The 18230-nt window shown below is 45.5% G+C and overlaps 1 protein-coding gene across 2 annotated transcripts in view; it reads right to left on the reverse strand.

Moving 5' to 3' along the window:
- Positions 1 to 578: 578 nt before the first annotated feature.
- Positions 579 to 18230, reverse strand: part of LOC115158490 (cadherin-24-like) — a 28611-nt gene continuing 10959 nt past the window's right edge. For both annotated transcript variants that reach the window (XM_029707495.1, XM_029707494.1), the window contains 12 exons: positions 12498 to 12792; positions 12256 to 12375; positions 10139 to 10306; positions 8837 to 9018; positions 7483 to 7739; positions 7176 to 7312; positions 6893 to 7014; positions 3519 to 3636; positions 2932 to 3240; positions 2584 to 2776; positions 1996 to 2437; positions 579 to 1843 (listed from right to left, as the gene is read on the reverse strand). In XM_029707495.1, coding sequence (XP_029563355.1) covers positions 944 to 1843; positions 1996 to 2437; positions 2584 to 2776; positions 2932 to 3240; positions 3519 to 3636; positions 6893 to 7014; positions 7176 to 7312; positions 7483 to 7739; positions 8837 to 9018; positions 10139 to 10306; positions 12256 to 12375; positions 12498 to 12780 — 3231 coding nt within the window. In that variant the 5' untranslated portion in view covers positions 12781 to 12792 and the 3' untranslated portion in view covers positions 579 to 943. The remainder of the gene's footprint in view (positions 1844 to 1995; positions 2438 to 2583; positions 2777 to 2931; positions 3241 to 3518; positions 3637 to 6892; positions 7015 to 7175; positions 7313 to 7482; positions 7740 to 8836; positions 9019 to 10138; positions 10307 to 12255; positions 12376 to 12497; positions 12793 to 18230) is intronic.

An 18230-nucleotide genomic window follows, 5' to 3' on the forward strand; every position in this document is an offset into this window, starting at 1 on the left:
GAGTGAAATAATGACAGTGTTACTCATAAATGGACGCTTTCTTGGTTTGTGTGAAATCCTCCACTGAATAATCGCCACATTGCAGAGGTTGATATTTACAAAATGCACATAATCATGTCGCTATAGTAGGAAACATATTAAACTTTTTACAAGGCCCCTTTCTTCAAGGACATATTATCTCAGGTCTGTGTGCAAATTGCATAGTGTTTCATAGAATGTACTACTGTGATTATAATTACTGGGAGTTACACAATACATAGCTGGTTGGCTACACAATTAAATTCAGAGGAGCTCCCTCCTGATTGGGACGTAACATAGCACCTGTATACTACAGTGTGTCTACTAAGATGTTATCATCAGAACAGCTTCCATTTGACTGGATGTAATGTGGACAGATTCTTCAGTCATGTCTATATATTTATATTAACTCTATGTATCGTTGTGTATGCATTACGCAAGTGTGCTTTTTAAAATTGGTTCCATTCAGTTTAAATGATGCATTTGGGAACACAGTGTTCTGAGTGAGAGTGCCCCTATTAAACTATCAATATTAAATATCACAATTCCATTATATTTTTCATGAGGCCTATTTTCCAACAATGCAGCTTTCAGGGCTGGGAATCAATATTTCAGAAAGTACATTTTTCATAACTTTAGCTAAGTGAATTATTCATATCAGTTACAAGAGAAGTCTAAAAGTGACAGATTTTATATGCTCTTTAATAAACACAGAAGGGTGAGTTCATGAGGTGTGCTGAATGGATCCTCTGGCATGTCTCTGCTGTGCTGCATTGCCAATGAGCAGGAAGTTTAGTCATTGAACAGAACATAACTATCTGTCTGAAGTTGTGCATAACACCCTCGTATTGCTTTTAAATTGAATCCATTGCAGTTTCTCTCTCCTCTCCAAACTCCTATTCAGTGTCTTTGATTCGCAGGTTCTCTAAAAATCCCACCTTGAGACCTCTTTCTCTTCACCCACACTCTCTGTTTTGCTTGTGTTATTGACAACCAAGCCTTGGCTTCTATCTCCTACCAGTGTCTCCTCCTCCACTGACCTTCTGTCACACTCCTTTTCTTGTTCTCTTGCTTCGATTATCTTCACCAGCCTTTGGAACTTTTGGTCCAACTTGTCTACTGCTTCCCTCACTCTCTCCTCCTCCCTCTCTCCCTCGCTCTCCAGTGAGCTCAGCGACCCCGCTCGGGAGTCCCCCCCCTCAAACTCGTAGGTCTGCAGTGAGTCGTAGGGTGGCTGGGATAGGTCAAAGGTCACCTGGTCCAGACGGTGCTTCAGGAAATCCTCGATCCTCACAGGCAGGGAGGAGTTACAGTTAGCCCCACCTCGTGCCATGTCAGCCACCAGTCCCCGCCCACAACCCCACCCCTTGCCGTATCCCAGCATGCCTCCAGAGAGGGGAAGTAGCTGTGGGGTCAAGTCCCTCCTACTCAGCGCATACATGTTCAGGAATTCTGCACTGCCTGGATACAAAGTAGTCCCGGTCACAGGTATCCCTCCACTGCCCTGGTTTAGTGAACCCACAATGCTGTATGTTGAGTCCCCCAGTTGATTAGTGTGGATGTGATTAGTATTTATCTGGCTAACACCAACAGTGTCTTCATTCTTCTCTGAGCTGGGGAGAGTAGAGGATTCTGTGTCTGTGTCATCTACTGCAGAGCTAGAAGCTCTGGTGGTGGTGGTAGTGTGGGAGGGAAAGAGGTCTGGATTGTTCTCCTGCTGCTCTGATGAAGAGATGCTGCTGCTGTGACTCTGAGAGGATGAGCCATTTGGGACAGAATAGGTCAGAACCAGTGCTTCATCTGTCAGTACAGACTCAGGCTGTGTCTGGGGAGGAAATACAAAATACTTTTATAACGAATATCAAATACTTTAAAATGAAAAATAACCTGAGAGATTTACCAAAATAACATTGAGACAGCTGAGGTTGATAATAACAACATTGTTACACCCATTATATGTGAAAGTTAATATCTGACTCTGATTGGTTCCTGCTCTGGATGCAGCTGCTGCTGGGTGCCAGTGTTGGTCTCCCTGCCTCCCTCTTTTTCTGTGGGTCTGCTGTTAGCCACCCAGCTCTCTGGTCCATCTCTGCTGGGGCACCATGGCTCAGCAGAGTTGAGATGGATCGCCTCAGGCTCCAGTAGATCAAAGGTGTCCTGTTTCTGGATGACTAGGGAGTTATTATCCATGTGATTGCCAGGAAGCCCATAGGTTCCCATCAGTTTGACCAGCTGCAGACCTGACTGGAATGGTGTGGGCCCCTTGTGACAGTCTCTGAGGACAGGCAGGGTGTGAATGCTGTAGCAGAGGCGTCCGTATACAGGGGTTGAGCCTGGACGCTGTGGGTCCGCAGTAGAGTGTGGGGTCCGGCTCCAGCTGTACGTCCTGTCCCTGGCCTGATTCTGCTGGGTGTACCATCTGGAGGAAGAGAAGAGCATAAGGCAGAGCAACACACACACACAGAGACATGTGCACACCCACACTCCCTCACACATGCTCACACCCACACGGCCACACACACACGCACACAAACACACACTACACAAACAGGCGTCACAGCTCACATGTTCCTGCTATCCTGCATGCGCGGTACTCTGTGCATGCTCTGGAGCGCGGTGATGTCAAAGGCAGCAGTGTCTGCCTCCCCTCCCCCTTCGTCATCGTAGGTAATGATGTTCTCCCTCACATCCTCCTCCTCAAATGGGGAGTGGGAGTCTTGCTTCTGATGCCGCAGAGACAGAGACAGAGCACACACCACTGGGGGAGAGAGAGAGAGGCACATCGTAAATACCACACACTGACACTACAGTCCATTTCACGGGATACTGATCTTCAGACAGACACAGGCAGTATACTGAAAACAGTAGAAACAGGCATGTACTATACATCAGACAGTAGACCTCAAGTCTTACCTAGCAGTGTAGTGACACAGGCCAGCAGGGCCAGCAGGGTGACCATACTGAAGATCAGTGATGGAGAGGTTGAGGGCAGGGGCAGACATACCGTCTGTCTCTCCCAGCCCCTGTCCCTCTGTCTCCCCCGCTCTTCGGCCCGCATGCCACCTCTCAGACAGGGACATACGTTCACGGTGACCGTCCCGGTGTTGGTGAGGCCGGACGCCCCATCCCGCAGCACAATGGGCACGTACAGGGTGAGGAGGGAGGAGGAGAAGTCAGGGAGGGGCTGCAGTGCCGACTGGAGAACAAGGCTGGCTGTGGCACCTGGGATTGAATAAGACAATAACACCAGAAACTCAAGTCAGTCATCAGGTCACTTGTACATGAATGCCATTCTCCAGTTATACGTCATAATATGAATTTCAGTTAAATTCAACAGGCCTATATCGTTACTGTAAGATGCAGGCGCACTGTCATCAAGCATGTAAAATAAAAATAAGCATATTGTCAATGAAAATCCAGTTGCAGAATTTTTGATTTGACATAAGAGGTTTGAGTAGGGTGACAGCTTGACATAGAAGTTGAACATAGCTAGAATGCACCTCCACTCTCCCTGATGGTGAGGTTTAGAGCAGAGCTGGACTCTGGAGGGATGCTGAAGTGGATGGTGACGTCCTGTCCTCCCTGGTCCCTATCCACTGCCCTCACCACCTGAACAACCTGGGAGACAGATTAGAGAGAGGAGAACTTCTATTGAACCTCAGAAGCTAGGTTTCCATCCAATTGGCGACAGATTTTCATACGAATATTCCAAATCTGCATAAATAATATATGCAAATTTTCCCACCAGAGATGTGATTCCATCAAATTGACTTGTTGCGGATAAAATTCTGTGCATGAAGCATAGACATTAAAGCCAGTAGATAGTGATAGCGCTGACGTCATCCATGTATTCCTTTGGAAAACTCTCGATGGCGTATGAAGCCGGAAGTATACTGCTCCAAAAAATAAAGGGAACACTTAAACAACACATCCTAGATCTGAATGGAAGAAATAATCTTATTAAATACTTTTTTCTTTACATAGTTGAATGTGCTGACAACAAAATCACACAAAGTAATCAATGGAAATCCAATTTATCAACCCATGGAGGTCTGGATTTGGAGTCACACTCAAAATTAAAGTGGAAAACCACACTACAGGCTGATCCAACTTTGATGTAAAGTCCTTAAAACAAGTCAAAATGAGGCTCAGTAGTGTGTGTGTGTGGCCTCCACGTGCCTGTATGACCTCCCTACAACGCCTGGGCATGCTCCTGATGAGGTGGCGGATGGTCTCCTGAGGGATCTCTTCCCAGAGCTGGACTAAAGCATCCGCCAACTCCTGGACAGTCTGTGGTGCAACGTGGCGTTGGTGGATGGAGCGAGACATGATGTCCCAGATGTGCTCATATGGATTCAGGTCTGGGGAACGGGTGGGCCAGTCCATAGCATCAATGCCTTCCTCTTGCAGGAACTGCTGACACACTCCAGCCACATGAGGTCTAGCATTGTCTTGCATTAGGAGGAACCCAGGGCCAACCGCACCAGCATATGGTCTCACAAGGGGTCTGAGGATCTCATCTCGGTACCTAATGGCAGTCAGGCTACCTCTGGCGAGCACATGGAGGGCTGTGCGGCCCCCCAAAGAAATTCCACCCCACACCATGACTGACCCACTGCCAAACCGGTCATGCTGGAGGATGTTGCAGGCAGCAGAACGTTCTCCACGGCGTCTCCAGACTGTCACGTCTGTCACATGTGCTCAGTGTGAACCTGCTTTCATCTGTGAAGAGCACAGGGCGCCAGTGGCGAATTTGCCAATCTTGGTGTTCTCTGGCAAATGCCAAACGTCCTGCACGGTGTTGCACTGTAAGCACAACCCCCACCTGTGGACGTCGGGCCCTCATACCACCCTCATGGAGTCTGTTTCTGACCGTTTGAGCAGACACATGCACATTTGTGGCCTGCTGGAGGTCATTTTGCAGGTCTCTGGCAGTGCTCCTCCTGCTCCTCCTTGCACAAAGGCGGAGGTAGCGGTCCTGCTGCTGGATTGTTGCCCTCCTACGGCCTCCTCCGCGTCTCCTGATGTACTGGCCTGTCTCCTGGTAGCGCCTCCATGCTCTGGACACTACGCTGACAGACACAGCAAACCTTCTTGCCACAGCTCGCATTGATGTGCCATCCTGGATGAGCTGCACTACCTGAGCCACTTGTGTGGGTTGTAGACTCCGTCTCATGCTACCACTAGAGTTAAAGCACCGCCAGCATTCAAAAGTGACCAAAACATCAGCCAGGAAGCATAGGAACTGAGAAGTGGTCTGTGGTCACCACCTGCAGAACCACTCCTTTATTGGGGGTGTCTTGCTAATTGCCTGTAATTTCCACCTGTTGTCTATTCCATTTGCACAACAGCATGTGAAATTTATTGTCAATCAGTGTTGCTTCCTAAGTGGACAGTTTGATTTCACAGAAGTGTGATTGACTTGGAGTTACATTGTGTTGTTTAAGTGTTCCCTTTATTTTTTTGAGCAGTGTATTTGAATTTGAAGTACACCATATTGCCACAGATAGAACAATGAGCTAGATGTTTCAACAGATGTATAAATCTGAAGCCTCCGGTTGACATTTTCCCTCACCAACAAATTGCCCAGTGGCCGGAAGTGGGAGAAGGTGGAGAGAGATGGATTTTGGCTGTCATTCTGCTAATTCTCTCATCAATGAAACATTTGATCTCAATACAGTTTTCTTTTCCCGAAAACTATAATCTGTAGTGGACTAAGTTTTGTAGACTTTACCCTTTGCCAAAGTTTCAATTTGTTTTATTGTTTAGTAGGAGTGCAAGGGCGAATTTAGTTATTGCAGACGCTCACTTTATAGAGTAGGCGTTTCCTAACGGAAATATTCAAATACATGCTAGAACACGCCAAAAGAATCTCGCTAGCTCGTGCTTGGCTTGGCCCACCTCCTTGCTTGTTTTTCCCACTATGATTAATTTGCTCCCATTGGAAACGACAGGCTGTGGTCTATCTTGGGTTAGTTATAAAAATCTTTGATATTGCTGAATGGGTTTGAATGGCACCATAAAATCATGGTGAAAGTGACCGTAACTAGCACAGGATCAAGGTTGATGTAATTGTTTTCATCCTGCCTGAGAGAGTTAACTGGGAACCTCATTGTAGCCTACCAGCCTATGATTGGTCTGTGTCAGCATGTAGTCCTGCGTGACAACAAATGTAGTAGTCAGAATTGATCACAATTTAATCTCGATTTGTAGCGAACTTGAAAATAATTCACAGTGGGGATCGAATTTGATCATAATAAGCAAATTTTAGATCCCAAAATGGGGGTCAATTTTTCGGGGTGTTTGGCCGTTCTGGTGATCGTAATTTACATAGGCTTTCTAGGTCAGACCAGGGCTTTTGACACCGCTAGGTCACTACTACTGAGGTATAATAAGAACAGTTGCTACGCAGTAGCCGTCCAGCAGAGCTCGTGACTTCACGCTCCAGACCGGAAATTTTACTGACAAATTTGCTGTTTCCATCATTACATTTTTTATCTGATGTACTTTAATCACATAAACAGGTTGGATGGAAACCTGGTTACAGCCACACAACTCAGCCAATGTCATTGGATAAAAATAACTCAGCCAATGTCATTGGATAAAAAGAACTCTGGAGAAACAGGACTCATGACACCAATAAGGTGAAGAAGAAAAACAGAAACAGTGATCTGACATCAATTGCTCTTGAGTCAATTTCATAAAAGGAGACGCAATAAAAGGAATAGGAAATCTTCAAAGACTTCTACAAATAATTGTCCTGAATGTTGGAATCAGAAATTAGCATTATGGTTATCAGCATGCAGGGCCATAGATAGACAGACTGATAAAGTGCAGTGTCAGAGTTACGTGGGTAAGTGTTAGCAGCACTGACCTGTCCAGGGGTACTGGAGTCACACACAGACGTTGTGTACTGCCTGTCCAACTCTGGTGCATTATCATTCTGGTCCAGTGTCTCTATGGCAACCACAACCCTGGTCACAAGGTTTGGATTGTCTAGAAAAGGAAAGGAGTGCCTAGTGAGTTTAATTTCAACTTCATCACAGCCATCACCAGGGCTACAATGAGTGATATGAGGGAAAACATGACTCTGTACTAAGCCAGAGTGCTTGTATTGTCTGTGGGCAGCTGAGTCTGAAAGGACTTGAACCTCATACCTCTCTGTGTGGCGATGACAGTGATATTATGCCATTGCTCACGCTCCCGGTCCAACTCCATCACCGTGGTGATAAGGCCGCTGTCAGAAGTAATACGGAACAGAGCCTCCAGGTCAGACTGGGGATCAATGGAGTACCTGAGAGAGAGACGGGAGGGGAGGGGGAGAGAGAATAGTTTGAGTAAAGAAAATGTGAGTGAGTGAGTGAGTGAGTGAGTGAGTGAGTGAGTGAGTAGAGTGACAGGCAGACAGACAGACTGACTGACTGGCTGGCTGGCTGGCTGGCTGACTAAGTGAGTGTAGCCGACCTGATGTTGGTGCTTTGTCCTGTGTCTGGGTCAACAGCAGATACTCGGCCCACGCTGCAGACAGGAGGACAGTTCTCAGACACGTCCAGATGGTAACGGGATCGGGAGAAGCGGGGGGGCTCGTCTGCGTTGAGGACCATGACCCATACGGTCGCACAGTCCTTAAAGGGACCCTTCCGTAGGAACCGTGCATCCACCATGGGGTTCACAACTTCCACTGACAACGAGAATGAACTGCGACTCTCATAGTCCAGCAACTGAGGAGAGAAATACAGCCAATTATGTTTTACTATACTTTTCTATAACAATTTTTGTCTATTATTTGTCTGTCTCCTTTGCTTCCTCTCTATCACCCTCCCTAACTTGAACACTCTTTCTCTCTCTCTTTTCATCATGCCCTTTTCCTACCCTTGTTCCATAATTATTTCGCTCCCACATTCACTCATCATCACCTCATTCTATCTCATACTCTCACGCTTGTCACACAAACTTTGTTAAATGGAGCTTGCGATGCCCCATGTACTCAACACCCCACTGAAAAATGCACAGGCTCACAGCCTATTTTCCGGTTGGTGATTTAAATTCAACTGCTAGTCGGAATCTTTCATTTATGAGTTAGTTGTGCATAAATTCCATTGTATTTGAATACCCTTTTTGTCTATTACTTATTTTCAAGTTACCCACAGTGAGACAATGTTTTGTTTGAGATAATTAAAGGGATTCTTTGGAACTCTTATATACTTTTTAGCCAGTAGATTAGAAAGTAGCACTCGAGCCAAAATCTGCCCCCCAAAATTGCGTAGTACATCACATATTTTCTCTCGCGCTCTGCTCTGTGTGCATCATGTGCATCTTGCTAGCTGTCACTCATATGGCGAGGGGCTGAAGCTCATTGGTTGAACTCGAATTGCTTGGGGTCTGGCCCATGTGGGGGAAAATGGAGCAGCACAGCATCCAGAAAAACAGTTGCCTTCAAATTTGGGATTTTCGTGTTCAAAAGCGGGAGGTTTAAAAAACACTTAGTAGTCACCAATATTCCAGAGGATGTCTTTAAATATGCAGGACTCGTGCAACCACACAACAGGATTGCAAGGAAAAACTGTTAAATGAACGTTTCCAGACCAAATATTTATTCAAAGCATCCTATTACCAGGCCTGATCGTGACTGACTGAAGTCTCTACACTGTCCTGCTGTTTTAAATGTTTTTCACTGAATTAACTTCCTGGTAAGAGTGCCTTGGAGGAGCTATGCTTAGTTTAGCCCCTCATTTTACGCCATTGTGGATGTTTTTGACTTGAGTCTGATTAAGAGCTACATACAGTATACATCTTGTCTCCATTATTTATTTCTCACCTTGTTTAGTACAATGACAGCTTCTTGGTCTCTTCCGGTGATGTTAAATGTGTCTCCCTCCTCTCCGTCCAGGATGGTATATTCCAGCATGGCATTATCTCCCAGATCAGCATCTGTTGCTGAGAGGCGACCCACCTCCACCCCTGGTGCTGCCAGCTCAGAGATAGAGAACGACCAGGCACCTACAGACAGACAGACAGACAGACAGACAGACAGACAGACAGACAGACAGACAGACAGACAGACAGACAGACAGACAGACAGACAGACAGATAGACAGACAGACAGACAGACAGACAGACAGACAGACAGACAGACAGACAGACCACACAGACCATACAGACCACACAGACCATACAGACCACACAGACCATACAGACCACACAGATGAGTGACAGGCATGGACTAACTAAACATACCGTTTAGACCATAAAATGATAGAGTAGTCATCCAGTAGTCCTCAGGGAAAATGTTTACAGTAATGATGAGTGGAGGGAGAGTAGAGGGACAGCAAGAGAGGAGAGGGACTGCAAGAGAGGATAGGGACAGCAAGAGAGGAGAGGGAAAGTCAGAAAAATAGGGACACAGTATAGAGGAATGTATTGTGTCTCAGAGCATTATATTTGGCAGTGATTTTATTGTCTATTGGAGCAGAAACGACTGAACTTTAGATGAAATATTAATAGAATAGAATGTAGAAGCGCTTGGATAAGAAAAGACTGACATTATCTCTCACTGTTTTTCATGAAGAGCCAGCTTAGTGCTGTTGAGCTAGCTTAGTGCTGTTGACCCTAATAGAGCAATCTCAAGATGTTATTAATTCAGATTGATGACAATGATAATAATAATGATGGTGATGATGATGATGATGATGGTGGTGAGGAGGAGGAGGAGGATGAAGAGGTAAGCAGCTCATTCATGTATTCATTAGTTTGCAATGATGAAGGAAGAGCCACATGCACATATCAAGCAACACTACCTGAAATTAAATCAAAATCAACTATTAGCACAGTAGTCTCTTCTCACAGCTGCTGTGTGACAACCCTGGCAGAGGAGACCCTAAAGGTGCTCTTAGCAGCAGAGAGATCAGTGCACCATCGCAAGTGCCACAGTACAAGGCATTTCATCACTCTAATCACACACACACACACACACACACACACACACACACACACACACACACACACACACACACACACACACACACACACACACACACACACACACACACAAATGGAGCGTTACTAGGCTGTAATACATGACATATGCCAATAACAAAACAGTAACAGTAATGTTGCTCACTCTTTCTGAAGTGAGGGGGGTTGTCGTTGACATCACTCAGCCTCACAGTGACTGTGGTCGTCCCTGACATCCCCCCCAGGTGCCCCCCCATGTCTTTGGCCTCAAGGACTACCAGATAGGTGTCCTGACTCTCCCTGTCCATGTCAGTTACAGCAGTACGTAGGACACCTGGCAGAGAGGACAAGGAGAGGACATAGGACAGTAAATAACCCCATGATGCATTACAATGACAAGGATCACAGCTAAAGGGACAAGCAGACTGCACTAGGATGAGTTATCTGCTTTATTATCACATATCGCTATGTCACAAGCTTTTATGTACATAGAATACCTGTGGACTGTCTATGGCTGTACATACAGACCACAGAAGTACACAATGTGGTATCTTTACAGATCACGAGCATACAGTAGTCTGTTCATCATCATGGCTATCATATGGCATATACAGTGCCTTGCGAAAGTATTCGGCCCCCTTGAACTTTTCGACCTTTTGCCACATTTCAGGCTTCAAACATAAAGATATAAACTGTAATTTTTTGTGAAGAATCAACAACAAGTGGGACACAATTATGAAGTGGAACGAAATTTATTGGATATTTCAAACATTTTTATCAAATAAAAAACTGAAAAATTGGGCGTGCAAAATTATTCAGCCCCTTTACTTTCAGTGCAGCAAACTCTCTCCAGAAGTTCAGTGAGGATCTCTGAATGATCCAATGTTGACCTAAATGACTAATGATGATAAATAGAATCCACCTGTGTGTAATCAAGTCTCCGTATAAATGCACCTGCTCTGTGATAGTCTCAGAGGTCCGTTTAAAGCGCAGAGAGCATCATGAAGAACAAGGAACACACCAGGCAGGTCCGAGATACTGTTGTGGAGAAGTTTAAAGCCGGATTTGGATACAAAAAGATTTCCCAAGCTTTAAACATCCCAAGGAGCACTGTGCAAGCGATAATATTGAAATTGAAGGAGTATCAGACCACTGCAAATCTACGAAGACCCGGCCGTCCCTCTAAACTTTCAGCTCATACAAGGAGAAGACTGATCAGAGATGCAGCCAAGAGGCCCATGATCACTCTGGATGAACTGCAGAGATCTACAGCTGAGGTGGGAGACTCTGTCCATAGGACAACAATCAGTCGTATACTGCACAAATCTGGCCTTTATGGAAGAGTGGCAAGAAGAAAGCCATTTCTTAAAGATATCCATAAAAAGTGTTGTTTAAAGTTTGCCACTAGCCACCTGGGAGACACACCAAACATGTGGAAGAAGGTGCTCTGGTCAGATGAAACCAAAATCGAACTTTTTGGCAACAATGCAAAACGTTATGTTTGGCGTAAAAGCAACACAGCCCATCACCCTGAACACACCATCCCCACTTTCAAACATGGTGGTGGCAGCATCATGGTTTGGGCCTGCTTTTCTTCAGCAGGGGCAGGGAAGATGGTTAAAATTGATGGGAAGATGGATGGAGCCAAATACAGAACCATTCTGGAAGAAAACCTGATGGAGTCTGCAAAAGACCTGAGACTGGGACGGAGATTTGTCTTCCAACAAGACAATGATCCAAAACATAAAGCAAAATCTACAATGGAATGGTTCACAAATAAACATATCCAGGTGTTAGAATGGCCAAGTCAAAGTCCAGACCTGATTCAATCGAGAATCTGTGGAAAGAACTGAAAACTGCTGTTCACAAACGTTCTCCATCCAACCTCACTGAGCTCGAGCTGTTTTGCAAGGAGGAATGGGCAAAAATGTCAGTCTCTCGATGTGCAAAACTGATAGAGACATACCCCAAGCGACTTACAGCTGTAATCGCAGCAAAAGGTGGCGCTACAAAGTATTAACTTAAGTGGGCTGAATAATTTTGCACGCCCAATTTTTCAGTTTTTTATTTGTTAAAAAAGTTTGAAATATTCAATAAATTTCGTTCCACTTCATGATTGTGTCCCACTTGTTGTTGATTCTTAACAAAAAATTACAGTTTTATATCTTTATGTTTGAAGCCTGAAATGTGGCAAAAGGTCGAAAAGTTCAAGGGGGCAGAATACTTTCACAAGGCACTGTAACATGTAGCTTGATAGGAGTGTATATTATAGGCCCATCAGACCTGTCTGAGGATCCACAGAAAAATACTGCTGGCCCTGGGTCACAGCATACACCAGCCTGGCACTGTTACCATACGTAGGGTCGTCTGCATCCGTGGCTGTCACCTGGATTATGGATGTTCCTGTTAGCGAGAGATGGAGTGGTGAGACTACAGGAATGACAAATAAGCCCTTGAGATAGCCTGACTAGACTGTAATGTAAATCACAGATCAGGACCGGAGACCTGTCAGTCATATGTAGTACCTATATTGGCCATCTCGGGCACCGTGGCGGTGTAGGGCTCGTTCTGGAAGACAGGTGGGTTGTCGTTGATATCCTGAACTCTGATGATGAACGTGGACGAGGGTTCGAGGGCGCGGCCTGTCTGGCGGTTGGTTGCTGTAGCAATCAGGCGGTACTGGTCCTTGTCCTCTCGGTCCAGGGACTTGGTGACGTGGATGTTTCCTGTGTTCCCGTCGATGACAAACACAGACCCCACCCCCTCTCCTTCTAATATGTACTTAGTACGTCCATCGCCCCTGTCCATGTCTGTGTGCAGCTGGAGGAGATGGGTATGGACAGAAAATAAAGTCAGAACAGTAATCTATGCATTCTGTTTTGAGCCTAGCTTAATGAGCGACTTCTGTTCTCTCTGCTCTATTCTCTAAAACGCCAGGGTTTATCGTTTAACTGATGCTTTTGACATATTGTCTCCGAGCCACCACTGACACAGACAATGCATTCCTCATCAGCGCCATTTATCATCAACCTAAACAAAAACATGTGATTGTGAAATGAGAGATTGAATCAAGCTCAAGATGTGGTATTCAGTGAGTGTGAATTGAATGGCACCAGGTGTGAAAGTGGACAGAGGGGAGCTGAATGAGTACTGATGCATACTGTTAATTAACTCATTGGACCAAGCAGGCCACTGTGGGATTGTTAGGGGGTGAAAGCACATGACTGTGGACAGTGGCCCCAAATGTCCTGCTCACACATGCAGAACACTGACGGCCCAATGTGTCCATCTGCATGTGTCGCTCTTTCTGTCTTCTGTTCTGTTGAGTTATGTTCTGTCCATCTGTCTGTTTCCTTTCCCTCTCTGAATCCATCTGTTTGCTTGTCTCTGTATCTCCCCTTAACTTTGTTTTTCTGTCACCCTCTCTCTCTCTCTGGGAACATGCCTCTCTCTCTGACAGTCCATCTGCCCATCTGTTTCTTTCTCTCTCTCTCTTTCTTCATCTGTATCTCTATTTGTCTCTGTGTGTCTGCCCATGTTACTTTGCAGTAAACAGTGCTTGCTTGTTCAGTATTTAATGGCAGTAGGGGGATATTACAGGGAGCTGGTTGGGTAAAAGGCCAGACACACAGAAATAGAAAGCTACAAGGATTACTCAGCCTTCATCACACAGGGAAGGCTTTCTGACCAGAAACCTCAACATCTCACTCCCCTTCAGGCACATCTGCACACGTCATAATCCACTAGGTTTATTCATCACATCATTTCCTCCACTCTGCTGCGGACCCTCCGTAAAAGACCAACACAACCTCTATCTTAAACCACAACCCTTTATTTTAACAAAACTCAGCAAAAAAAATAAATGTCCTCTCAATGTCAACTGCGTTTATTTTCAGCAAACTTAACATGTGTACATATTTGTATGAACACAACAAGATTCAACAACTGAGACATAAACTGAACAAGTTCCACAGACATGTGGAACATGACTAACAGAAATGGAATAATGTGTCCCTGAACAAAGGGGGGGTCAAAATCAAAAGTAACAGTCGGTATCTGGTGTGGCCACCAGCTGCATTAAGTACTGCAGTGCATCTCCTCCTCAAGGACTGCACCAGATTTGCCAGTTCTTGCTATGAGATGTTACCCCACTCTTCCACCAAGGCACCTGCAAGTTCCCAGACATTTCTGGGGGGAATGGCCCTAGCCTCACCCTCCAATCCAACAGGTCCCAGACGTGCTCAATGGGATTGAGATCCGGGCTCTTTGCTGGCCATGGCAGAACACTGACATTCCTGTCTTGCAGGAAAACGAGCAGTATGGCTGGTGGCATTGTCATGCTGGAGGGTCATGTCAGGATAAGCCTGCAGGAAGGGTACCACATGAGGGAGGACGTCTTCCCTGTAACGCACAGCATTGAGATTGCCTGCAATGACAACAAGCTGAGTCCGATGATGCTGTGACACACCGCCCCAGACCATGACGGACCCTCCACCTCCAAATCGATCCCACTCCAGAGTACAGGCCTCGGTGTAACGCTCATTCCTTTGACAATAAATGCAAATCCGACCATCACCCCTGGTGAGACAAAAACACGATTTGTCAATGAAGAGCACTTTTTGCTAGTCCTGTCTGGTCCAGCGACGGTGGGTTTGTGCCCATAGGCGATGTTGTTGCCGGTGATGTCTGGTGAGGACCTGCCTTACAACAGGCCTACAAGCCCTCAGTCCAGCCTCTCTCAACCTATTGCGGACAGTCTGAGCCCTGATGGAGGGATTGTGCATTCCTGGTGTAACTCGGGCAGTTGTTGTTGTGATCCTGTACCTGTCCCGCAGGTGTGATGTTCGGATGTACCGATCCTGTGCTGGTGTTGGTACACATGGTCTGTCACTGCGAGGACGATCAGCTGTCCATCTATCTCCCTGTAGTGCTGTCTTAGGCGTCTCACAGTACGGACATTGCAATTTATTGCCCTGGCCACATCTGCAGTCCTCATGCCTCCTTGCAGCATGCCTAAGGCACGTTCACGCAGATGAGCAGGGACCCTGGGCATCTCTCTTTTGGTGTTTTTCAGAGTCTGTAGAAAGGCCTCTTTAGTGTCCTAAGTTTTCATAACTGTGACCTTAATTGCCTACCATTTGTAAGCTGTTAGTATCTTAACGACCATTCCACAGGTGCATGTTCATTAATTGTTTATGGTTCATTGAACAAGCATGGGAAAGAGTGTTTATACCCTTTACAATGAAGATTTGTGAAGTTATTTGGATTTTTACGAATTATCTTTGAAAGACAGGGTCCTGAAAAAGGGACGTTTCTTTTTTTGCTGAGTTTATAATAACAGAATGGGTTGTTTGATATTTACTGAGCAGTATACTGCAGGTTTTTACATTAATATGGACACAGTTATATTTATCACATGATAATTAAATTCAAGACAAGCCATAGGCAAGGAACATTGTTCATATTATTATGTCACATAAGCCTGGAGAGAGCAAGAGCAAAATAGTATTATGGCCCCATAGGACTTAAATCACATAGATGTGCATTTCTTCTTCACAAAAACACCAAAGGGATGCAAAAACACATTGGTAAACATGTCAACTGTAATTCATAAACCACAGGTGTATACAGCCACAAGTGTCTCTGGGTGCGAGTGTGTGTGTGTGGGATATGTGTGTTAGAGAGAGAGCAAGAAAAAGAGATAAACAGTGTGTGTATATGTGTGTAGTTGAGCGTGCAGTTAGGGATTAAAGAAACACATGATAACACACAATAAGAAATGCTAGATGAGAGAGTAGGGGGTTTATTCTCTCCAACACCCCCTCCTCTTCTTCCTCCTTAAATCTGCTTTTATTTGGATCCCACGCATCACCACAAGAGACATCTTTGTCATTCTTTCATCTCACTTTCATCTCACACATCCTCCCCCACCCTCTCACCAACCCATACCCCCCTACTCTCAATCCAGTTGCTAGCTCAGTCCTGCTGTGCGTCAGTCGCCATGGCAAAATATTTCTCTGTGGGGTTGAAACTTATCCAATCCATAAAAACAAAAGAGTGGAGGGGAATTCTTTTTTGAAATGATCTCTGATGGAATTCCCAGAGGGCTACTTGTCTTTCCCTATCCTGTTGTCACTCTCCTCACTCTCTTTTAATTGTAATTTTCTCTCCTCCTCGCTTACAGTATTGCAAGGATCTTCAGTCTGTATTCTGCTTGTTGATTTTCTCTTTCTGAAAATGTCTCATTCATTGCCATGATGTACTTTTATCTTACCCAACTCAATGCTTACTATCAATGTCTTTCAAACAGCGTAGAACATACACTCTAATCATGTATGTGAGTCTGGGCGTTGATGTATGTTCGTTTCTTTGCGTTGTTTGTAATTTATTTGTTAACTTATTTTGTACATAATGTTGCTGCTACCGTCTCTTATGATCGAAAATAACTTCTGGGCATCAGAACTGCGATTACTCACCACGGACTGGCAGAATCCTTTTTTTCCTTTAACGAGTCTGATGAGCCCGACGTGAATGATATACTGCTTTCCCGGGGACAGGCCTAGATCACCGTCATTTGTGTGAAGAGAAGTTGGAGAAAAATGGGCCAGAGGGCGGGCTGCATTCTGAGAATTCGTAGGAGATCGAATAAACCTCCACTTCCTTCCATTCTGCTAGCAAACTTGCAATCTTTGGAAAATAAAATCGATGACCTACGCGGAAGATTAAACTACCAACGGGACATTCAAAACTGTAATATCCACGGAGTCGTGGCTGAACGACGACATTATCAACACAGCTGGCTGGTTATATGCTATATCGACAAGGTAGAACAGCAACATCTGGTAAGACAGTGGGCGGCAGACTATGAATTTGTGTAAACAACAGCTGGTGCACGATATCTAAGGAAGTCTCGTGGTTCTGCTCGCCTGAGGTAGAGTATCTCATGATAAGCTGTAGACTACACCATCTACCTAGAGAGTTTTCATCTGTATTTTTCGTAGCTGTCTACATACCAACACAGACTGATGCTGGCACTAAGACCGCACTGAATGAGCTGTATTCCGCCATTAGCAAACAAGAAAATGCTCACCCAGACCATAGTAGCTGGGGACTTTAATGCAGGGAAACTTAAATCTGTCTTACCAAATTTCCATCAGCATGTGCAACCAGAGGGAAAAAAAACTCTGGACCACATTTACTCCACACACAGAGATGCATACAAAGCTCTCCCTCGCCCTCCATTTGGCAAATCTGACCATAATTCTATCCTCCTGATTCCTGCTTCCAAGCAAAAATTAAAGCAGGAAGCACCAGTGACTCAATCAATAAAAAAGTGGTCAGATGAAGCAGATGCTAAGCTACAGGACTGTTTTGCTAGCGCAGACTGGAATATGTTCCGGGATTCCTCTGATGGCATTGAGGAGTACACCACATCGGTCATTGGCTTCATCACCAAGTGCATTGATGATGTCGTCCCCACAGTGACCGTACATACATACCCCAACCAGAAGCCATGGATTACAGGCAATATCCGCACTGAGCTAAAGGCTGCCGCTTTCAAGGAGCGGGACTCTAACCCGGAAGCTTATAAGAAATCCCACTATGCCCTCCGACAAACCATCAAACAGGCAAGCGTCAATACAGGGCAAAGATTGAATCGTACTACACCAGCTCTGACGCTCGTTGGATGTGGCAGGGCTTGCAAACCATTACAGACTGCAAAGGGAAGCACAGCCGAGAGCTGCCCAGTGACACGAGCCTACCAGACGAGCTGAACTACTTCTATGCTCGCTTCGAGGCAAATAACACTGACACATGGATGAGAGCACCAGCTGTTCCCGAAAGACTGTGGGATCACGCTCTCCACAGCCGATGTGAGTAAGACCTTTAAACAGGTCAACATTCACAAGGCCGCAGGGCCAGACGGATTACCAGGACATGTACTGCGAGCATGCGCTGACCAACTGGCAAGTGTCTTCACTGACATTTTCAACCTCTCCCTGTCCAAGTCTATAATACCAACATGTTTTAAGCAGACCACCATAGTCCCTTTTGCCCAAGAACACTAAGGTAACCTGCCTAAATGACTACCGACCTGTAGCACTCACGCCTGTAGCCATGAAGAGCTTTGAAAGGCTGGTCATGGCTCACATCAACATCATTATCCCAGAAACCCTAGACCCAATCCAATTTGCATACCCCCTAAAAGATCCACAGATGATGCAATCTCTATTGCACTCCACACTGCCCTTTCCCAC

Source organism: Salmo trutta, chromosome 22 (assembly GCF_901001165.1).
Source record: "Salmo trutta chromosome 22, fSalTru1.1, whole genome shotgun sequence".
Lineage (NCBI taxonomy): Eukaryota > Metazoa > Chordata > Actinopteri > Salmoniformes > Salmonidae > Salmo > Salmo trutta.